The sequence below is a fragment of the Urocampus carinirostris genome, chromosome 4 (assembly GCF_059441175.1).
Source record: "Urocampus carinirostris isolate Australia breed hairy pipefish chromosome 4, RoL_Ucar_1.0, whole genome shotgun sequence".
NCBI lineage: Eukaryota > Metazoa > Chordata > Actinopteri > Syngnathiformes > Syngnathidae > Urocampus > Urocampus carinirostris.
The window spans coordinates 51,218,294-51,242,990 of record NC_142352.1 but is presented as its reverse complement, the minus strand read 5'-3'; the positions used below and the strand labels follow the sequence as shown (position 1 = coordinate 51,242,990).

Sequence of the window (24,697 nt, the reverse complement as noted above, 5' to 3'; positions counted from 1 at the left end):
GCTAATGTATCAGTCTCAAACTGAACGTGCTTCCTAAAAATATAGTAAACTACACTTTTTACGCTGTATTCTAATCACATACACGCTTTTCTACCTCTGAATTTAAAAAATCTCAATATTATCACATACCTGTCAACCTGTATGGTTTTGCCGTACAAAGTACGTTTTTTAATGCATTTTAAGACGAGTACGACGTACAAGCAAATCTGTACGGAAAAACACAAATTTTTCAATCGCATGTGTCTGCCGCCAGGGGATTTCCCATCATGCATCATTCCGTAAAAAAAAAACAGATATAGTGTACGATTATTTTGGCTGCATTTGAGCCTAAATAAACCACTTTTAAATATATTTGATAGGACCGTTGAATAAATAAAAATGCGGATACTGATATTTGAAAAACTCCAAAGTATCAGAGACATTTGTATTTCTTTTATATAGTGGAATCCCTACCTAGATTTCGCCGCTGGTTTGTCTGTTATCTTGTTGCTTAGCTCTGCGGCACTGGTTTTCGTTTGCATAGGACAATACAGTGCCCTCTAATGGTAAAATATTACACAAGTATTTGTCTGGCATCTTGCTGCCTCACTGTGCTCTCGGTCACTGGTTTTCGTTCGCATTAGAACAGGGGTCTCAAACCTAATTGAGTTGGGGGCTGCTGTAGCTAGGGTCCAGGTGAACTTTGGCCAAAAGGGTTTTTCCACAAAAACAGCACTGATAAAAACATTCCACTGTTCTTAAAGAGACAGTGTTTTATATTTGTCCACTAAATGTAGCACAACCAAAAACGAGTCCAAGGAAGATTTCAAACTACAGAGACTGAAAGTGAGAAAAAACAGCTTTTTTCTTAAAATTAATACAAAACATGGAAGACAAAATAAGAAAAAGAGGCAGAAAAGGAAAAGGGGAGTAAAAAGAAAAGTAGGGGATGAATGAACCAAAAAAATGAAGAAAAATAAAGAAAAAGGGAAAGGAACTTAAGAGAAAAAGGACAAAAAAAAATAAGTTTTCTTTTTTCCTGTCTCTTTTCCTTTTTTTCTCAAGTTTTACTTTAAGTATTTTTTCCCTTTTGTCTTTTCTTTGTGTATTTTAGTCCTGATTTTGATTTATTTTTTGATTTCTTATTTCTCTTCTTTTCAAAAGTAATGGTTTATTGTCCCAGTAATAGTTCTGGTCTCCTTCTGTTGCATTTTTAGCACTTGTTTTCAGTGGCACAACAGAATACAGCGACATCTAGTGGGAAAACAATACACTCTACCTTTAACTTTCATATTAAGGCGGGGACTTCAAACTATCAGCCTGGGACCTGCAATTGGCCCCCAGGCCGCGAGTTTGAGACCACCTACATTAGACAATACATTGTCATCTATTGGTCGAATATTACACACTGTGGCTTTAAGTAGATTACTTTTTTCAAACAATGGTTGATCAGCCCTTCATTGACTAACTTACCTTAACCAGAGGTATAGATCCAGCACGTCGTGAACGGCTTCCAGGTGAACCAAGTCTTTAATGTTTTTGGGAGGGGACACGGGCCAGCTGACATGGCGGCAGATCCAGTCAAACGTTAAGGGTTCGTCTCGGCTGAACTGGCGGGCAAACTGAAACAATACAAAAAAAAATAGAATCGTAGGCAAGTGCAAAATTCAGACTTTGGATAAGAAGTTTTAAACACAGGGTTTGTATACCTTTTTCATGGCCAAATACAAGCACTCTTGAAACACTTTTAAGGCCAATTTACACAGTACCTTCAAAGTAATAAATCCAGCGCTGATCAAAAGAACGTTTATTGCTGTTGTTTTTAACTTTAATGACTAAAATATAGTTGCTATCTTGCTGCTACAACCTGTTTCTCTTATTTGACTAATATAATAAACTGACATGAATTATGCCGTTCTGCTTATCAATAAAGACGCTGCCCGACCAACGAACAAGTTATAGACGATCGCTCATAAGTTGAATTTGTTCGTATGTTGCTTCAGTGCTATATTTTGTATGTTTAACGGTTTATATAAGTATGTTTAAAGCTTGTAAAAGTGACCTGTATGGTTTTCTACTAAAAAATATTGAGTAAAATAATATGATCTATAAAGGTAAATAAAGTGAGGTTTAACTTGCTTTTGGGAGATACGCTTCAAGTAGGTCCTCCTCCGTGGTAAAAAGTGGCCTAAAAAAAGCGTTCTGACCAGTTTCTAAATCGCATCAAATTTTCTTATTACACTTTAATTTCAATAGAAATTGCTCGCCTCTTCTTTACACTTTACACCAATTAATCAACGAGATATTAAACAATCTAAACGTCAAAGTTCTTAGCAATACAGTACACATTGGGGTGGATGCTTGGTGACCTCTCACAGCGCCACGCAGCAGAAAGAACATTACAGTACTGTCCTCTATTTGGAAAAAGGTGCACACAATACAAAATCTAACTTACAACAATGTCAGGATATTTTTCCACATCCCAAAAATAATGTTCCTATCTACCGTTTTGCGTAAGTCGAGTGGTTGTAAGTAGAGGAGTGTCTGTACACACGCAGCTTCAATACGTCACACTTGCCAACACTACCTCATACGAAAATAATGTTACTCAAGTCTTGTTCTTGCACATGTCGACTGCACTACGTTTAATGCTCAAATTGCACAATGTCTGACCATTCCTTTTTTTGCACTATGATGTCTATGCTTGCACCAATGTATATGCGGACTATTTTTGCACCATGATGACTTTGCACCAAATGCAATATTGCACAACCGTTACGATACAACGTTATCACGACAACCCTGTATGTAACATCCCACATGCTGACATTGTTGTGTAAATACCATGTAAATTATAACTATAGCCTTATTCCCCTTGTTTTATAACATTATCTTCTCTGTTCCTTTATCTTCTTGCTCATACCCTCACTATGTGTAAAACTGGAGTGTCATGCCCAATTTCGTTGTCACAATATGTTAGCCCATTTGTAACAATGACAATAAAGGTATATTCTATTCTATTCTATTGTTTACGAACACGGAAAAAGTTCTGTAAGTGTTGGGTAATAATTTAGTTCAATATAGAGAAAAAAAAAGTACTGTATGTATAAAAACAGAAAACTAAATTGACTAATTTTAATGATATTGATTGCTCCTGAAGCAGAGTGCATTCAATCTTTAAATGTTAGACTGCTGATCTTTTGCTTTAAAAAAAAAAAAAAAAAAAGTATTTTAGGTTATATTTTTAACGTTTAAATTGTTTGAAATAGAATTGTAATTTTTTTTTTTTTGCATTTTGTCAGTTATTTATAGCACCTAAGTGTTAATATTTTTAATTGTTATATTATTGTTTCCCATTTGTAGGGCTTTTGTGTTTTTTTTTTAACTTTATATCTGTTCAGTAGGACCAAAAAAAAAAAGATTCATCAATATATCGTGATTTTATTGACGTTTCTCCCCGAATTGATTTTTGTGACGTCATATCGGGTACGTAAAAACAGCAATGTTTACCTGCACCACAGGGTTTGTCAAAAAAAAAGGAAAATTTGAAGGATATTGATTTCAATTTCACCCCATCTGTACTGTTCAGTCTGTAAAAAGATAAATTTGTTTTGCATTTCACAATGTTTTGGATGGAGATCTGTGAATTTATATTTCATGTGTTTTTCAGGAGTTCCCTGTAAAACATGAAATTACTACTTACTAAATAATTAGGTGCACAATGTTTTATTATTATGGCTAACATTTCAATAAAAAAACAAGAAATCTGAGGAACCGTTTGGGAACCAGTTGGGGGCAGTGACACTTCACATGACAACGGCATAATGATAAGCCACTAGAGCAGGCGTGTCAGCGTCATTTTCACGCACTTCATTTTCCCCATTTATTGTCTGGTCTATAGAGTCAGACAGCCAAGAAAGGTGGCAATGGCAAGAATTTCAGTACCATGTGAAATTTAGTTTATTATTTTTTTTTCTCTCATGCCTTTTTTTCCTTTGACATTGTATTTTTTCATTTTCTTTTTTCTATTTTTGTCTTTTTCACCCGTTCTGAAGTCATTCCGTGCATAATGTTACACAATAATTGGTAATGTAAGGATAGAAGCAACAAAAACATCCTAAAGAGCTGTTTGGGACCTGAAAGTGAACAGAGCCTAATAAAAGATTGTTCCTCAGAAAAAAAAGAGGCGGAATTACCATCTCTCAAAATGAACTCCGGTCAAAGACGTCACCGCAGTGTTTCATATTTACTCAGAAAATTTCAAATTCTTCGACATACAACTTTTTTTTAAAGAAACATAAATGGTTACTTTCCCAGGCAACTATTTACTTTTACAACAGAGTAATTCAGTTACTAGCTTACTTTTTAAAAGTAAAATGCCCAACACTGGTCACTGGCGATCTGCATTTTGCTTCTGAGGTCAGGTGTGCGGAGGCACTTTTTGAGAAAAGCAGTGCGGCGCCAATGGCATCAAGTATCAAACATCATTTCATTTCATAATTTTGGCCAAATTCCTCAAGTGTGCGGGTAGCCCTTTTCCACAACGCATATGCTCTAAATACAAAACACCGCCGTGTTGTTTGAAAACAAGACTCCCTTCTAGAGGAAAAATTAGTCAATTTTTTGGACAATATTATTCATTTTGTTAACCTCATGCAAAAACAGCACTACTTACTTTTTTATGCATAGGAGGTAGGAAGACCCAACTTTTCGATATTGGATATTTTAAATGATCAATAATCTATAATTTAACTGCTTGCATGCAATAATGGCCTTAACTACTTACATATTATGCAATTATGGTCGTACTTACAAACTTAAAGGCCACTATTATTTACAATAAAATTTTGAAATGAGCTGAAAACGGCTTCTGGTATGTGGGGGACAGTGAAATTGTCGTTCTGTAGCCAATGACTCTAAAGTCCCCGATGCTGATACTGTTAAGTGAGTGCAGAGGTCAAAGACCACAGTATACATCACAGTTTTTCCTCTTATAAGGCGATATCTGACCTTTAGGAAAGACGTGCACACAAAAGGCTGCTTTTTGTTGATGGGAGCCGTGCAGAAGACGTAGCGTGACCTCAGGTTGAGAGGGATGTGCTGAATCATATCAGCCAAAAACTTAAAGTCGTCTATGTTGCACACAAAATAAAGGCCATCCACCTGGGAGAGACTGACAAAAATGTCCTGTCACAGAAATACACACAAAAAAAAAAAAGTTACACAAAACATTCTCAAATAGGGAAGATTTTTAAATGAGCTTGTGCTTTATTTCTACTTACAATAAGGTTAGAGAGTGTAGCATCAGGTAGATGATAAGCGAACATCTCAATTTGTTCAGCAGTGGGATGAAGCCCTGCAGTCTGTGGAAGAAAAATACTTTGAATGTGACCTTATTGTGGGTGCAAAAAAAAAATCTAATCAAATCTCTTGTAGGCATGAGACAAGTGATGCATGACCACCTCAATGGGCTCCACTGTGTGACTAAGTAAATCCTTCAGGACTGGAAGATCATCTCTGTGCATGGTGGTAACTTCTCCTTCTTTGAACTTGGAGGAGAACCTACAGGAGAAAGCAACGTACACACCTTTTAGGTGTGATTCGACAGAAGGGAGAAAAATAACATTTGAATGAACAACGCTGACCTTCCGGCTCGCCCAGCGATCTGAAGAGCCTGTGACGTGCTAATGGTCTCCATCCGTTTTTCCCCTTTTGCGTTGGTGCTGGGCTTCATGAGACTGTTGAAGATGATTCGTTTTATGCTCCTATAGGACAGATGGGAAATGAGAACAAGATTGTAATTGCTAAATGCATATTTCAAATAGTTAGTAAAAGCCATTTCACAAGGAAACTAGTTAGCAAGTGTGTGTCTGTATGCATGACAGCACTTACAGATTAAGACCCATCCCAATTGCATCTGTTGCCACTAGGATTTTGCAAGGGTCATCAGGATTGTTGAACTTGTTGGCTTGAGAGAGTTTGGTGCCTGAAAATGGAATTTGATTGGAATAAAACTTTTTCGAACTTTGCATAAAATTCATTTTCTCATCTGTAAACTTTTACATAAAGCAATCTCTCTTACTCACCTGGAGGTAAACTTCCATAAATGACAGCACATTCCAACCCTCTGGCTTCAATTTGCCTGCTTATAGAGTAGATGTCGTTTTTATTGAAGCAAACAATGCAATCACCTGCTCTTAGGTTGTCGAGAGATTCCACAGCGTTATTCAGGATGATGAATGGAGTTAAACGCTTGTAGGTGTTTACCTAGAGAAAATAGATGACATATGAATACATTAAGTGCTTGTTTCTTACAAATCTATACAATGCAAATGACCAGTGTTTTTAACCTTGTTGCAGCTTCCAAAACCAAACATTTTCATATGTGCGTTTACTAAATCCTTGAGTGAAAAATAAAATGATTAATCTTTTTCAAATTCAAGACAGATAGTTTTTCTCATAGATCTGCGAATATGAGACAAGATGTTGTTACTTTGTTTCTTCTATATTCTGTTGCTGATAGTGTCATTTGAAAGAGGAATTTGGGATAATTTACTTTTGGCTGCTATTCCAGGTATAAGACTGACCCTTTTCAAAGCAACTAGCTTTACAAGTGTTTCACCAATGGTGTGTAGCTTGCCCTGCTTTGCCATCATGTCATATGGTGGTGTGAGTTTCGGCTTGTTAATGATTAAAAATTCCAGAGCTGACAACAGGACTTTTATTATGGAATCTGTCTCCTTTCACATTAAATTCAGCAAGTACTGTGTTCTTATATCCCGCATCTCAAATTAGTTTCTCAAAGTGTTATTTTAATTTTGCCAATGCGAGGCTCGAGTTACTCAACTTGCGATTGTAAATCATGCAGATACAGTCAGACTCCCATTCCGTTCCCTGATAAATGAGAATCCATATTGTACATCATTGTAATTACACGACGTATAACAAAGACATTACGTTGGATCACTCCTGAGTGCGCTCAATTCAGTGCAGCATTGATTGGTCAAGCAGTGTCACATAATCATCTAAAGCCAGGGATGGCCAATTGGCGGTAGACGATGAGTCGGTGTGTCTTGACCTCTTTGGCAAAAATATTAACCTCGACGGGCTGTTCTGGACTTTAAGGGTTGAGAACCACTGGATTAGATGGTTGGGTAATACGGGACATTGACGAGTGTCCTATTTTCTGCAAGTTGCGCAGCCCTTGTCTTTCCACCCAGAGCCCTCGGCATCTCTTACAATAATGCCTAGCGTGTCACTGACAGGCACACTCCTACAGCTCTCCCTACCTGGCATGTTGCTGCATCTGGCCTGTCAGGCAGAAGAGTGGGTGAAATATATGTATAGTGAAGAAAATAAGTATTTGAACACCCTGCTATTTCTCCAACTTAGAAATCATGGAGTGGTCTGAAATTTTCATCGTAGGTGCATGTCCACTGTGAGAGAGATAAACCCCCCCCCCAAAAAAAAAATCCAGAAATCACAATGCATTATTTTTTAACGATTTATTTGTGTGATATAGCTGCAAATAGGTATTTGAACACCTGAGAAAATTAATACTTAGATTTGGTACAGCAGCCTTTGTTTGCTATTACAGAGGTCAAACCTTTCCTGTAGTCTTTCACCAGGTTTGTCATTGATCAACTCCTGTCGTGTGGTTCCAGGCTGATTCCTCACCTTTATTAAAACCATTAAGAACCCATATCTTGCATGGGGCTCCACTCAGATTGAACTCGACCGTCATGTTTAGCTTCTTCCATTTTCTAATGATTGCTCGAACAGTGGACCTTTTTTCACCAAGCTGCTTGGCAATTGCACCGTAGCGCTTTCCAGCCTTGTGGAATTGTACAATTTTGTCTCCGGTATCTTGTCACAGCTCTTTGGTCTCGCCATGTTCCAAGTTAAATTCTTACTTGATTGTATGGGGTGGACAGGTGTCTTTATGCAGCTAACGAGCTCAAACAGGTGCATCTGATTCAGGATGATACAAGTTCATGTGGACTTCCAATGGGCGGACTAACAGGTCTTTCAGGGTCCAAATTATAGACGATACACAGGTGTACAAATACTTATTTGCGGCTGTATCACACAAATAAATTGTGAAAAAAAACTTGCATTTTTTCTTTTTAGTTTAGCTCTCTCACAGTGGACATGCACTATGATAAAAAATTCAGACCCCTAGATGATTTGTAAGGAGGAGAAATATCAAAATAGCAGGGTGTTCAAATACTTATTTACTTCACTGTATGTGCCCACCCCTACCAGAAGCAGTTGACATTTGATTTACCTTACTGATTTTATTTTCAAAATATTGTGCAATTAAACGTATTTTATTTCTACGGATGACATTATTATATAGTGTCAGTATTTTCATTATATAGCAGTTTTTTTGACTCTCTTGGCTTTTGTTCTGAAACAGTTGTAATAGGTATTTCTACTAATTCTAATTTGCATTAACTTTCTATAGTCTTATATTTTGCAATGTAGTTATCAAATAAAAAATTGATCATTTTTAGTGCCTATAATATTTGTGCAGTGTTTATCGAAATCATAAACTAACTCATTGGGTTAGGGTTCAATTATTCACTGATCATGACATTTTCGGTATTTACTTGGATTGGATCGATACCAAAAATACCAGTTTTGCCAACCTTTCTTGTAAACCACCAAAGAAGAACTGGCATCCTGTAATAGCAACAATCACAAGCGCAGGGGTACTGATATTTAATAAAGTAATTTACCATATTACTGGTATTAATATTACCGTATTTTCCGCACTATATGGCGCACCATGTTATAAGGCGCACCTTCAATGAATGATATATTTTAAAACTTAAGCAATACATAAGACGCACCCCATTATAAGGCGCTATAAGTGCATGCTGGTTTAAGATCAGGTAATTGTGCAATTTTGTAATTGTAATCCTGTGCAGTCCTTCGAGACATTTTTGGGATTAAGGGCTATTTACGGTAAATAAATGTGACGACTTGACTACAGTAGAGAATGTAGTTACTTTATGCAACCTCTAGATGTTGCCACGCTCAAGGGAATGTCAACAAAACATTCAAAAAGGTCAAACTTTATTAACAAACAAGCTTTCCACAACTCCATTCACTCCCAAAATAAATAAACAGCCGTTTTATTATTTTCTCTGAGGTAAAGCATTTTCGTGACACATCTTTAACATCTTTGAACAACATCGACATATCATTTTATTTTTTGTCCATTTAGTCAACACGCAAAGAAAAAAACGTCTGATACTGTTATTTTAAATGAAACGTTAGTGCAATCGCAATAAAGTGACACTCGTAATGTGCAAAAACAACGAGTGCAAAGCAATAACATAATAACTGTAAAATGTAAAACGTAAACACACAAAAGAAAAACAAAGATCACTCTATAAGCTCCTCATCGACGAATCCCTCGAATTCTTCTTCTGCTGTGTTCGAATTGACCATATCTCAGTGAAAGGGCCATCCAACACGTCCGGTGTTTTTGTGCCAGCGCTGTTGCCTTCATACGTATAGTTATCGTACTGACACTTCTGCTTGCCGCTCTTTGTTGAACAACCCACTGTTCAAGTGTCTCCTCTAACTCTGGCCATCTTGCTTTATTGCCACGGAAACTTTGTTGAGTTTTCCTTACTTGGCGGAGCTTATCTTCATCCTTTCTCCACTTCCGTACCATCGATTCATTTAAGTTTAACTCTCTCGCTGCCGCTCTATTGCCGTGTTGTGCTGCGTGACTGATCGCTTTGAGTTTAAACTCGGCGTTGTACGCGTGTCTCTTAACAGGAGCCATTTTCTTATACAAATGCACGTATGAAAGAGAATCTCGCTCTCTCTCTCTCTCTCGCTCTCTCAAACGTGACATTCTGAATAATTCTGCGTTTGTTTAAGGTAAATTGTGCTTTACATCTTCACCAGTCATAACCCTGGATTCAGACAAATACTGTATTTGTTGAATATGAATTAAGCAGTTTAATGGGGTAGCCATTTTGCCACTTAGTAAACAAATACAACACGAGCCCCGGCAACTACCAATCGTTTAATATTTCCCAGTATGCACAGCGCGAAAAATGGAGTCGGCGGCTGTTTCTCGTAGTTGCGAGACCTTGCGAATTTAATATTGAGCCATATATAAGGCGCACTGTGTTATAAGGCGCATGGTCAGCTTTTGAAAAAAAATAAGACTTTTAGGTGCGCCTTATAGTGCGGAAAATACGGTACATTTAATTAAATGCAAAATTCATATTGGTGATTTGGTCTGTTCACCTTTCAACACAATGCCTTACGGTGTTGGCATTGAAAAAAATAGTTATTTTTAATGTAATTAGATGACGAGCAGATTTTTGTATGCATTATGCCTCATTTCCCATACTTGAGTAGGTGTTACTTGTTTGTTGTGTCATTGCTTTTAATGACAAATCTATTCATGATTAAAAGTTTACAAGGGCACACATTCATCATAGATATAGTTTCTTGATTTAGTTCTAAAAATGCACCAGATTGATGCGCTTGAATTTAAAATGTACAAAATTTTCTTCCCAGGTAGCATGCCACAGGAAACCCCCTAACACTGTCCATCCAAAGGGTCTCATGATTTTCTATAGGAAATACTGAATCTATTGGAAGACATTTAAGATTCCATTTTTATTGTTTACTTCATCCCCATTATAGTCTGTTTTGACAATTTATTAATAAATAAAAAAATTTAGGGCACAAATTTTCGTCACTGTTTTCTGCAGTGTGTTTCGTGATTTTATTAATGGAAAAAAGTGTTTGTTAGCTTACAAAAGACCAGTGGTCTCCAACTGGTGCCAATGGCTATCTAGGTGCCCCCTGAGGACAGCAGGGGTGCCTGCGGACCTGTTCTGAAAATCAGGGCTAGGTCATTGTAACTTTCTAGTACATTATTATTTTTTCTGAGTCAAATTAACCTTATATCCTACTTGTCTCTATTCTCCTCCTTTCACACTCTATTTCCCTCTCTCACTCTGTTTTTATCTTTCTCTCTCATACTATCTCTTTCTCCTTTTCTTTTTCTTTCATCACTTTACTCTCTCCCTTGATCTTCCTCTCTCTTCAACTCTCCTTTAGCCTCTCTTTTGTTCTCCCTTTCTTTCTCTTTTTAGCTTCCTCTATTTCTTGCTCTCGCTTACTTTTATTTCTTCCTCTCTCTTTCACTCTCTGTCATTTTTCTTATTCTCTCTATCCAAGTTTCTTTTTTCTGTCTTTTTTCCCTCTTCTACTTCCAATAATTAATTCGGTAATACTATGTTGTTACTATGTTAATGTAAGTAGTAAAAGGTAATTATCATTTTAGCACCGCAAATCAAAGTGAGTGCCCTTTGCACTAATGCAGGGGTGGCTAACCCGGTCTTGGAGAGCCACATGTCCTGCATGTGTTGGAGGTTTCTCTGCTCCAACACAGGTGACGCCAATTTTCAGCTTGTTAGCAGGCTTTGTGAGAGCTTGATAACGATCCAGGTGATTGGAATCTCGTGTATTGGAGCAGAGAAAACTCCAAAACATGCAGGACGTGCGGCTCTCCAGGACCAGGTTAGCCACCCCTGCACTAATGGGTAACAAAAAAAAAGCACAACGGTTCAAAAAGGATGGAGACCCCCTGCCTTAGCAATTGCATTTGAGTCGCTTCTATTGTTTCTAGCATAAGCTCTCATACTCGCCATGGTCGCTGCATTAACATTAGCTGCACATGGGCTGCTTTTAAATACTGGCAACGTGCGTGTCTGTTAAACTAGGCCCAGGAAATACTTTAAAAATGGTAAAGAAAAAATAATGGTGGGTAAAGAAAATATACGGTAAATTTAGGATTTTTTAAAAATATAAAAAACAACTCTCCCTGCAACCCACTAATCAAAAGGAAACTGTACCTTTGGTCAGGACAATGCTCACTAAGCTCTACGAAAGCCAGTTAGAAAACTACTTAAAGGCCCCAGTGTGTAATAATTGACCACTAGATGGCACTGTCTATTGCTAACCAGTGCAACAACAAGCAACAAAACGGCAGACAAACATGGCGGCGACTTCTAGAAAAAAGCACAAATTTCTTGACTGAGACGTAAAAAGATGAATTAGTGGCACATTAGCTGAGTGGTTAGCGTGTCCATGGCACATTTCTGAGGTCATGGTTTCAACTCCAACTACCAGCCTTCCTGGGCAGAGTTTGCATGTCCTTCCCATGCTTGCATGAGTTTACTCAGGGCACATTCCAAAACACATGCATGTCAGGTTAATTGGCCAGTCCAAATTGTCCTTAGGTGTGACTGAGCGAGCGGTTGCATCTCTCTGCGTGCCCTGTGACTGGCTGGCAACTAGTTCAAGGTGTCCCCTGCCCACTGCCCGAAGACAGCTGTGATGGGCTCCAAGGCCCCTGCGACCGTACCGAGGATAAGCGGTGCAGATAATGTATGGAAAAAGATAAGTATTATAAATGTTATTGTAATAAACTCAATCAAAAATAAAAACATGCAAATAAATATTCATAATAAACAACGTAATTCTAAAAATACAAAAGCAGAAAAACAAAAGTGGGCATAAAAATACATCTGCTCACAAATACAAACATAAATAAATGATAAAAGAAATCCAATGAGATTTAAAGCTTGAACTAAATTAAATTTCTATGTAGTCCAATTTAGGTTTACATCCTTGAATTTGTGATCAAGTTCGTATCATATAAATTTATATTTTTATAATTGATCATTTATAAAGTTTATATTTATTTTCATAATTTCAGAATGTTTTACTTTTTAGGCATTCATATTCCAATTTACATGTATTTTTTTCCACAAAATAATTGTTTATTTTTACCTTCAAATTTACTCATCTATTTAAAGGGACAGAGAGTATTATTTGGCCATAAGATGGCACTGTAATCTGTAAAGCGGGGGTCTCAAACCATTTTCAAGCCGAGAGCTACTTTTTGTTACTAAATAGCGCAAAGTGCCCGTACTTTGAAATGCATTTGTAAAAGGACCAATATTATGTTATTACTATGTTGTTACTGATTTTACCATGTTATAAGGTTAATTATTAGAAGTAGGGTAAAATACTCAGTAAACCACAAAAAAACAATTGACTGGAAAATCACAATGACCCAGCACTGGTTAGCTATTTTAAGAACAGTTCCGCAGGAACCGCAGCAATTCCTTAGGGGGTACTTTGGCACCAAGTTGGAGAACCCTGCTGTGGTGTAACTGAAGAACGAGTAGCACAAGAAAAAGTAAAAACTACAGAAAATCAACATCACCAGAGAACATCACCACGCAAGCCTTTCGCAAGGTTTTTGTTTTTTAGGAGTAGCCGTCGCAGCAAGCTGGAGAGCAATCATGTCAAATTCTCTAGGTGAGCCTCATGTGATGTAAAAATAAATGCAAATTTCTAATAATGCAACTTTTGTTTCCCAATATGAAAATTGTGTACATTATCATGCAACTCACTTCAACCTCTTCGCCAGTAGTGTACATCAGCTCTCTGACAAAGCCAATTGCTGCAGGTTCCCCACAAATATGAATCTCCTCCGCACAGAGACCTGGAAGAACCCAAACACGTAATCTGAATAAAAAATTGTAAGAAAAAATAAATTTGATGTCACCGATTATCAGGTGGGCACCGCTATCTGGGAATTTAACAGATATTGGTATCTGCTTTTTATTCCCAGATTACTAAATCATAAATGCAGCCGCTCCTACAAACCCTATTTCCTCCACTCCGCTCCCAACACCTTCTGATAGGATAATTAACCGGGGACGGAGGCACTAAGGCAGTAAGATTAGAGCAATAGCTCTGCTAACTCGCCCTGACATGCCTGTGTCAGTGATATAAAAACTGTTTGCGATTTACAGAGTGTAAAAAGTACAGTTAAGAGGAACGTTCAGGCGGAGACTCGATTTATTAGCTCTTATTATAAAATTAATAAGCTTAGTCCGACAATCAGGCATGTGTGTTTGTGATTGTGCGAGAAAAGAAAACTTACTGGAAGTGTAGTGATTAGCTGTTACCATAACATGAGTTTGTCAATCTGGTTCTTAAACAGGAGTTCCCACACTTTTCCATTCACAAGCTTTGTTGAAATTTCCTTGAACATTTTTTTTCAAGTTTATACACGTCATGTTGGTTTTTGACATTTTTATTAATGTACTGTAAAAAAAAACAAACAAAAAAAAAACCATTAAGGAGCTATTTAAGTTTGTAGGTACCTTTATACATATTGCTGCAAAGCCTATTTTTTCCTGAACTGTTACATTTTGATTTAAGTGAATGATCAGTTGTGTTAGTTGTGTTGAAATTGTAATTTATCTACTTGAAAAAGATTCAGCGAGCTATTTAAGTTTTTAAGTACCTTTCTATGAGTTGTTGCAAAGCCTTCTTTTATTTCCTGCACTGTTGCTTTTTGGTCTGAGAGATTAGTCATGCTAGTTTTGAAATTCTAATTTTACTAATTTACTGTAAAAGGTTTCAGATAGCTACAAAAGTATTTTTTAATATTCATTGTTTTTGTTTAGCCTACATTTTATCTCATCTCATTAGCTGCACCGCTTATCCTCAGTAGGGTTGCAGGGGTGCTGAAGCCCATCCCAGCAATCATCAGGCAGTGGGCAGGGGACACCCTGAACTGGTGCCAGCCAATCACAGGGCACACAGGGACAGACAACTCACTCGCACATTCACACCTAGGGACAATTTGGAACGGCCAATCCACCTGAAATGAATGTCTTTGGAAAGTGGGAGGAAACCAGAGTGCCCGGAAGAAACCCACGCAAGCACGGGGAGAACATACAAACTCCGCACAGGAAGTCCGGTAGCTGGATTTGAACTGTGCCGCATTTTATCATATTGCTTAAATTGATGGTATCGTGTATTATTTTTAAATCTCTGAAATATGCCATGCCACATATCACAGGAAATCTTAAACATTTGGGATTCAAGATATGAATACCATTTCAAAATATACTCATCAGAGAAACATTACGATCAATCTGAAACAAGATACCTAAAAACTGTAAAGCCGAGGTAACTCGCCATTACAACCCCTGGCCATCTTTAACTTCTTTGAATGTCAGCAAAAACGGCTTTATTACATCAAGGACATTCCATAGGAATGAAATGTGTAAAACATATACTCCAAAACACACGATAATGCCAACAGATAAATAGCAATCTGCATTAAACATCCTACTTTGTTGGATGTTGCTTCTTGTAATCCGATTGTTTCGCCAAATAATTTCCGTTTACAAATAAACAGACTCGTAAAAGTATTCCCAACATAGAGACAGATTGATGGATATTTTATTAATCCCCGTAGGAATATTCATATTTCTAGCAGCATCCTTGTGTTAGAAAATAAAATAAAATAAGATATATAGAATACAAAAACACCCAATATAACGTGTAGGATAAAGAGCATTTAAATAATGTTCCACAAAATAGACACTGAAATAAAAATAGAGAAAAAATATGCAAATGTGGGGTTGGGGTTAAATGTGGGCTTTTACTCCCCCGGGTGGAGTTAAGAGCCTCATGGCATGAGGGAGAAATTATATCCTCAGTCTGTCCGTGGAACAAGACTGTGACAGCTGTCTGTCGCTGAAGCTGCTCTTCTGTCTGGACATGATGCTGTGTAGTGGATGTACTGAATTGTCCATGATTTACAGCAGCTTGTTCAGTGCCAGTCTCTCAGCCATAGTTGTCAGGCTGTCAGCTCTGTGCTCACAACAGAGCCCACCTTCCTCACCAGTTTATTCAGACGAGAGGTATCCTTCTTCTTAGTGCTGCCTTTCCAACACACTGCTGCATAGAAGAGTTTGATAGAACATCTGCGGGGGCTTTTTGCAGATGTTGAAGGACGCCAGCCTTCTGAGGAAGTACAGTTGGCTTTGTCCCTTTCTGCACAGAGCTTCTGTGTTGGCAGTCCAGTTTATTGCCCAGTTGCACACCCAGGTATTTGTAGGTCTGGACAAACTACACATTCTCCTTTGATGGGTACAGGTTCTGGGTGAGGTGTAGGCCTCCTGAAGTCCACCACCGTCTCCCTGGTCTTGGTGGTGTTCAGGTGCAGGTGGTTAGCGTCGCTCTGTTGGACATAGTCCTGGATCAATTTACTGTACTCCTCTTCCTGCCCACTTCTGAAACATCCCAGGATAGCAGTGTCCTGAAAGTCCGACCTATACAGGGTGAACAGGACCATAGCGAGAACGGTCCGCTGCGGCGCTCCCGTGCTGCTGACCACAGTGTCAGATGTACAACTCCCCTGTGTCATATTGGGGTCTGCCTGTCAAGTAGTCCGTAATCCATGCCACAAGGTGTGAACCTACTCCCATCTCTGTCAGTTTACCACCAAGTAGCAGAGGCTGTATGGCGTTGAAGGCACTGGAGAAGTCCAAAAAAGTAATCACAGCACCCCTAATGATCGAATCGGCCCAGAAAACCCCATATAGGTGGATCCCTAGAGTTTTACATTTTCAATGGCTGAAGCATAAGGATGTGTTTCTACGTGGCTTCTTGCGAAATTGTCTGCATGCCTTTTATTGTGCTTTTCTGCATAATTTAGGTGTGTGCGTGTGTGTGTGTGTGCATAAGACAAACCAAGCAGAGCTCTTGTCCAGGCCCAGCCCCGTGAAGGATCTCTGATCATTTGAATTTCATCAATCACAGCCACTTCATCTGTAGAACAAAATAGGCATGTCAAACTCAGTTTAGCTCAGACAGATCCAGACTTTATGTTCTCAAGTGGGCCGGATCAATAAATAAATAAATGTCAACGCCAAATATTTAGCTTTGGAACTGAACCGACTCGCCTCACATAACTAAAGTAGGGGTTATGTATAAATATATGCTTGCCTCAATTCTCATACAGTTTTGAAATAAATTCAGACTCCGAATATGTATTAACATTGTCAAAGAGCAATGAAATTTAGTTTGGAGCATCAAATCATTCATTCACAGCTAAAAAAAACTACAAATATCCAGAATAAACGTTGATAAAACGTTATACCCATAAATAACCCAATATAAACATTATAAATACAGATATTATTTAATTATATATATATATATATAAAAAAATTAAAATACATTTTTTTATCAGGGAACGGGAAATCAAATACAACTACTAGGCAGGGCATACTAAAGCTGAGAACATACTGGATACAAAAGTAACATGGATAGAACCTTTGCTGGACGTCAATTCATTTACACCCTTTACTGCTTCCTGGTAGCGAGGACGAGCACTTGGTTTCTGATTATCAAAAAAAAAATCACAACTTTCAGTAGAAATGAGCTAAAAACTCAGATATTCTCAAAAATTTACGGTCGGCCTAATGAAACCATCCCGCGCAACGGATACAACCTATGGGCTGTATGTTTGACATGCTGGAATAAATGATTACTGAATTTTCACAATCATAAGGCGCACATAAAAGTCTCGATTTTCTTAGGGTTAGGCGCGGTGCGCCCTGTAAGTCATGTGAGGGAGTGGACGTAGCTGAAGACAACATGAAGCTGCTAAAGAGTGAAGTGGGCGTCACCTCTAAAGGGTGAAGTGTGGGTGTGTATAGAAAAAAACGGGCAAGTGAATTATGCAGAACTTGTTGTAATCATGGCAAAGAGAAACGCCTATGAAGCACAATTTGAACTGGCGGCAAACACCTATACGGAAAAGCATTGGAACCGAGCACCCGCGAGAGAGTTGAAGACTAATGAACTGATGGTTCGCAAAAGGAGAAAGCTGAACACCAACTTTAACAAATGAAAAAGACGCCTCTGAGCTGCCGCAAAAATAATGAGACGTGGCCTGAATTGGAGGAAAGACTTAAGCAGAGGATTGTCGAACAAAGAAGGAGCGGGAGAAGCATTTCGATGGTCGCCATTCAGCTTAAAGCAGCAACGCTAGCAGAAGAAATGAAAATTAAACATTTCCAAGGAGGTATGTCTTGGTGCTTCTGTTCACGATTGGCTTGGGAACAATGGATGACCAATGGTTGCGCCACAATTCTTGAATAAATCGTTGACACTTGGCCTAATTTCTCTGGGACTGTTGTTTGATCTTTTTCAAAAGCCGGCATCATTTCCGAAGAGCTAAGTGGCAAGGGAAATTATTTTGAAAGTGATTCTGAAAGCAAAGAACGTGAACATTTTAATAAAGATTTAGCACTGCTGTTCTGGTCAGAAACAGAGGACGAGGATTTTGACGGTTTTGTTTGATATGGGCTACTGGTAAAAAATGTGAGTACCAAACTCTTGCAGCTCTTTTTTAAAATGTTATTTTATCCGTGTAATCAATACTGAATAAAACCACAACAAAACTTAGTTTTGCATCCGTTGTTGCTTTTAAATAAGCCCCTTTGTATGCTTATCTGTGTGGTTGTAAAGCAGCTGCGCCAAAGTAGAGGGCACTAGAGCCCTATCGAGCAGTGCGCCCACTGTTGTGTTAAATAAAGAAAAAAAACAGCTACAAAGACCGCACCCTTTGGTCGTGAAAATACAGTAAACATTAATTTTATCAATTTCAATTATGGTAAGAAACAATTCCAGGATTTGTATTAGTTTTTTAATAAACCGAAAGTAGTCTCATGGAATACAATTAGAATTGATTATCCATGTGCAAAAAAAGGTTACACACTCACATGGCGTAGAAACGCTGCACATCTCGATGGTGCAGGCCACATGACCAGATGTGCGGCCTTCAGTGTCCACAAAAGTTCTCTCCTCACCGGTGACCAGGTCGCATGGCACACCCTGACAGTAAAGCTTATATAGAGCAAATGCTTACGACTGAATTAAAGGGGCAGATTCATTTACGTACGGCCTGGTTGCTTTTTTCAAAGATTTCATGCGCAAGAAGTTTGAGGGGTCCGCAGTACACTCCCGAATTTGCGGCCAGGTAGCGTTGGATAGCGTGGTAGGTTTTGCCACTGTTGGTTGGACCAGCATGAAAAATTACCTTCCTCTGGATGGCACGGGCCTCTGGGTACCTAAAGGGCATATTCAGTGCAGTACAGAAAATGTGAATACAGTAATCCCTTGCCTTATGACAGTTTACCTATCACGGTTTTGCTTCAATGCGGACTTTCAGCGCACATTTGTTCTGCAGCAGACAACATTCTGCAAATGCTATCATAAGAGAGGAGGGATGTGCGCATGTGTGTGAAGGGTGTGTGTGTTACTGTGTGCCCACCTGTGATAGGCTGGTGTATGCTGTAGTCCAATAGGAAGGGTGGGCAGGCGCAGAAGTCTTTGTGTCCACCCCCCAAAAAACACGAAACTGCGTAAAACAACTACAGCTATTATTTTTCCAGCCCATGTTCTGTGTTTTTATTTGTAAAGCACACTAGTGTGTCGCGAGACTATGGCTGAGTCCCATTCTTCGCACTTTCACTCGCTATCTGCCTTAGTCACTCGGTTTTGCGCGTTCACGTGAAAATGGGGTGTGTCCCGATACTCTCAAGACCGAGGGAGAAGTGCCCTCAAACCATGTCATAACCACTTCAGACCGAGGGAGGTCGGTACCTCACTTGGTAGCCAAATGACTACCCAGAAGGCTATGCGAATTCTCAATATCAACAAACATGGCTGAAAAGGAACCGCACAAATGTAAGTCGTTTTCGACAACTACGCATGTATTTGCAACGAAATATATTGAGATATCTTAGACGTAAATGCACTAGAAAATTTTATTTCCGCGTTTAAACATGAGCAGTGCAAAATCGCTACTTTATACAGTGCATAAATCTATCGAGTGAGCCGCAAAAAAAATCCTCACACTACAAACCATAGAGTTGGATAACTGGAGAAAATCATGGCTCAGCCTATCCCTGTTTTTATTTTTAACAGTCGTGCTTTTACATCTACATGGCCAGACTCTAAAGCAGCATAGTCACAATAATGTTCTGGATATATGCGCTTGTTTACTGCAAACAATTTTGGATGTTGTGTTTTATTTACAATCTGATTCTTTCATGTGAGATCAGAATGCATTATTTTCATCATGCATCGTGAGTAATGTCTCCGAATTTCACGTGGAAATACAGTTGAAACAAATTACTATCACACAGTCCACTGCCTTCTCTGTAAACACATATTAAATAAAATAATTACCTTCTTAAAATGTTGTCCAAATGTGGAGACAATTCTAAAGCATATGTGATGCTCGCCAATAGAAGGCTCTCACAGCCATAAGAATAACATGTCAGTTTTGTGTATCTATTCACGATCAAATAATTTTTCAGAACACATCCAACAATTTCCTGTCTCACATCAACTTGTTGAGCATCCTATACACAGTTGTTTTTTGTACAATACACCAGCATTAAGTAATTCTTGTTTTTTCCACCCAACCTAAAGGCCACTGTAGAACGTCCCGTGGAAAAGCTTGTCACCATCACAGCTACACCATCCACAACACCGGGCACGTTGTCGGCATCTGCCAATCCTGCGCCAAACCCCAAATCACCCAGAAAAAAAAGGAAGCAAGATACTCTCCTTGACTTTTTGAAAGAGGAGTCTGCCAGAGTGAAGAAAGGGCACGAGGAAACTGAGGCTAAAACTGAGCGGTTCCCGATCCTTTGTGGGAAGCTCGTGGACAAATTTCCAGAACAGTGACATCCCTGCAATGTTTCCCTTTGTTTTATAAAATGAAAATATTTTATTTTATTAAGAACTCAATGAAGTTCCAGTTTGTGTTTTGCAGCTTTATGGAAGTATTGGTATATTTTTGTTACCATTTGTGACACATTATTTATTTACCATTTCCTGAAAGTAAACTATTATTTAACCTGGAGTGATTTGTAGTTGTTTTCTGTCCAACAGTCACATAGTTCACACAGAGTATCTCACATCATTTTGAAATAAACCACCAAGGTGTTACTCAAAATAAAGATATTTATTGAATAGTAATGCAGAAAAGCACAGGATGCAAATGTGGGTCTGACTTCCAGAGCCTGAAACATGGCTTTTGGGCAATTTATTCCATATTAACTGTGGACAATTCTGTATACAGTGGGCCTGGGAACCCTGAAGACCCGTGACACCACACGGTAGGACAGACCGTGGGCCAGCCAGTACACGTAGATCAGGACCTCCAGCCATGGTCCTGTTCCCTCTTTAGCAGCTCCTGCAGGGCCCACATGACCTTCTTCCGCAACCTTAAGTCCTGAATGAGTTCTGACTCCACACCGAACCATCAGCACAGGATGGGAACATTCCTGTCCAACCTGTCCACGCTTATGGGACGGCCACTCTGGAACACAATAGATAACAAATAATTTAGACATAAATGTGGGCATAGAAAAGAAAAAGACAGCTTTTACTGTGATGTAAGCATCATGAAAAAATGTTGAAATGACCTTTTTTTATATCCAATGACAATTCTTTTGAATTAAATTCCTTATGAACTAAGGTGTTTGGGTCATACAGGGAAGTTTGGTGATGATATTATGTCAGCTTAAGGGTCAGGTGGACTGTTCTTGTGTTTGTTTACTTTTCATCATGTCACACATTAAAGACACCTACTATATGTCATAAAATGGCATTAAGATACTAATAGGTAGGTTGTCATTTATGTCTACACATAGGGTATTATGTGAACGTGCGTTGTATGTTAACCCTTACTGTATTTGACCGAACGGGTCTTTTTTTTTAATGAGTGTACGTACCTTGTAAAGATGAATCAGCGCTACATAGCGCCGAATCTGTCTTCAGTATAGCACATTTCTCCTCCGTTGATTGAAGACACGGAAAAGGTGATGAGCTTCCAGGCGATCTGTAATAACACAGCTGTAGCGGGCATTTTTAACGTTGCACGAACTCTCCAACTGCCACACAACAGGTTGAGACTCGAGTTGTTTACATGTGACGTAGGCCTATACGTCACTAAGGTCTACAGCCAATTAATATTACCGCCATCTCCTGGACAGGGGTGGAACCTTGCAAGTCTCGTCCAATTTCTTAGGAAACCATCTTCACTTTGCACTCCACTCACCGAGGGCACTTCCCTATGGAGGGACCTCACTGGAGGGTTATCAGGGCCAAGTGAGAGGAATGGGATTGGGCCTATGTCTAGTGTGCCGCAGGTAATTGCCCAATTTTATCTTTGCAAAAACATACCATTGCTTTCTTTCACTGATCAGCTGAATAATTGTAGCATCCACCCATAGCAGTTGGTACAAGCAGACTATTAGTTTTTATTTTTATGTACTAATTATCAGTTCATAAGGTAATACAGAGGTAGAAAAGAAATAACTTATTTTGTCTGATGATTATGTTGTTTTCTACTGAATTATTCAGCCCCTGTGAAAGACAAAAGATTATTGTAATATCAAACACATATAGAAGCCACTTATAATTTTTTTTAAAAAACAACAGTTTTGTTAATGAGGGGCTGATTTTTCTTAAGATTCTGATCTGTATGATTACGGAGCAAACGCTTAATTTCACAAAAATACAAACCATTTTGCCCTTTTTGTGTGGTGTGTGTTTACCAGTTAGCAGGAACTCTGAGGTCAGAGATCTTCCGTAAGTCATCCATACAGTCAAGCATAGGAAAGATCAGCTTAGCATGTCGCAAGAAGTACGGGTAGATGTCATCTACGTGACCTCAACAGCAAAATAATTAAAAAAAATTCAGTACTACTTTTTCAATTGATTAGATTTACATTTATTTAGCACACACCTGCTTCACAACAAATGTCGCTGAGAACAATGTGGAGATCGGCGGGTAAAGATGTGGCCTCGAGGATATATTTCCTGAAGTTAATAAAGGCCTGGTGGAAGAGTCGTGCTGCATGAATAATAAAACAGGTCTGAGAGCAAAGCGTGCGCACAATGACACAACATGCTGCTTGCTATCATTCTCTGCAAATCATATCTTTAAGAATGACACTTATGAACACGCCCAACACTAACAAAAAAATAAAATAAATACAGAGACCCATTGCTACTTTGTGCTTCGGTTATCGCTAGTTCACTACTTTGTGGATTTTAAATTGATTTTGTCTTAGTTGGCATTGATATAATTGGTTTGTGCATTGTGTTCTGTTAGACAGCATGCCGCGAGGACAGATTACGGAGGTTGTTCTGTGTTGGGTGGATGTGACAGTCTGTTTTCACAACTGTGATAGGCTGGTGTGACTGTGTGCCTCACTGTGATGGGCTTCGGTATGCTGTCAGTCAAACAGCTGAGGTGGGTAGTCAACGACTCTGAATCACGAAAAACTTGGAAGCACCACGACTGCTAGCTTTTAGCGGCTCATTACATGGAAAATAAATTCTTCAATTAAATTGAATCACTAAGGAAAGTCAGAAGAGCGCCACAAAATTGTGATCATCAGTGGGTGCTTCTTAGATTATTATCGGGTTCCAGAAGCGACTCATGCGACGTCTGAGAGAAAACAAGAGCGGAGCTGATTGTCTGGCCTACAGGTAACTGCCATGCTAACAACTCTTTGACTGTACCTCTGCAGATCCTGTATCACACCAACGCCAGATCCATTAGCCATGAAAGAGATGACCAGGATAGACAACTCATGAAAAACAGCTTTATTCAGGACGGTTTTATTTAAGGGGGCCGGCCGGGCACAGCCCAAAGGGACGACGTGGGACCCTCTTCCCGTGGGATCACCACCTGTAGGAGGGGCCAAAGGGGTCGGGTGCGCAGAGAGCTGGGTAGCAGCCAAGGGAGGGGTCCTTGGCGCGACGATCCCCGGCTACAGAAACTGGCTTTTGGGACATGGAACGTTACCTCTCTGGCAGGGAAGGAGCCCGAGTTGGTGCGTGAGGTTGAGAAATTCCGACTAGATATAGTCGGACTCACCTCTACGCGCGGCTTGGGCTCTGGTACCAGTCCTCTCGAGAGGGGTTGGACTCTCTTCCACTCTGGAGTTGCCCGTGGTGAGAGGCGCAGAGCCGGTGTGGGCATATTAATTGCTCCACGGCTCGGCGCCTGTACGTTGGGGTTCACCCCGGTAGACGAGAGGGTAGCCTCCCTCCGCCTTCGGGTGGGAGGACGGGTCCTGACTGTTGTTTGTGCTTATGCACCAAATAGCAGTTCGGAGTACCCACCCTTCTTGGGGTCCTTAGAGGCTGTGCTTGAGAGCGCGCCCCCTGGGGACTCCCTCGTACTGCTGGGAGACTTCAACGCTCACGTGGGCAATGACAGTGAGACCTGGAAGGGCGTGATTGGGAAGAACGGCCCCCCTGACCTGAACCCGAGTGGTGTTTCGTTATTGGACTTCTGTGCTCGTCATGGTCTGTCCATAATGAACACCATTTTCAGACATAAGGGTGTCCATATACCAGCTCAGTAGCCTATATGGTAAGGCGCCCGCTTTGAGACTGGGAGGTCGGTGGTTCGCGCCCCGGCCGAGTCATTCCTAAGACTTAAAAAGTGGTCGGCGGCGCCCTCTGTTGGCTGCGGCTGCATCGGCTCGCTACAACGGGTCAGGTGCAATCGACATTTCGTTCTGTGTACATTGTTACACAGAATGACAATACAAGGAAATTATTATTATTATATGTGCACTTGGCACCAGGACACCCTAGGCCGTAGTTCGATGATCGACTTTGTCATCGTTTCGTCGGACCTGCGGCCGCATAAGACCGAAATGTTAGTCATTGGTCCATCTAAATGCCGTGACTTATTCTCAAAAACTGCTGTGAACATTGACAAATGTCACATCACACAGAGTGACTCAGTTAA

At 39.6% G+C, this 24,697-nt stretch overlaps 1 protein-coding gene across 2 annotated transcripts in view; it reads right to left on the bottom strand.

The window, feature by feature from the left end:
- supv3l1 (SUV3-like helicase) overlaps window positions 1-24,697 on the bottom strand; it is a 42,947-nt gene that overhangs the window by 6,089 nt on the left and 12,161 nt on the right. The window contains exons 3-15 of one of the 2 annotated variants that reach the window (XM_088334841.1): window positions 22,673-22,780; window positions 22,482-22,596; window positions 18,809-18,977; window positions 18,630-18,741; window positions 16,591-16,668; window positions 13,446-13,537; window positions 6,066-6,246; window positions 5,872-5,965; window positions 5,625-5,744; window positions 5,442-5,541; window positions 5,262-5,342; window positions 4,990-5,166; window positions 1,453-1,601 (exon numbers count right to left, since the gene is read on the bottom strand). In XM_088334841.1, coding sequence (XP_088190967.1) covers window positions 1,453-1,601; window positions 4,990-5,166; window positions 5,262-5,342; window positions 5,442-5,541; window positions 5,625-5,744; window positions 5,872-5,965; window positions 6,066-6,246; window positions 13,446-13,537; window positions 16,591-16,668; window positions 18,630-18,741; window positions 18,809-18,977; window positions 22,482-22,596; window positions 22,673-22,780 — 1,576 coding nt within the window. The remainder of the gene's footprint in view (window positions 1-1,452; window positions 1,602-4,989; window positions 5,167-5,261; window positions 5,343-5,441; window positions 5,542-5,624; window positions 5,745-5,871; window positions 5,966-6,065; window positions 6,247-13,445; window positions 13,538-16,590; window positions 16,669-18,629; window positions 18,742-18,808; window positions 18,978-22,481; window positions 22,597-22,672; window positions 22,781-24,697) is intronic. The other variant, XM_088334842.1, reaches the window with a different exon arrangement.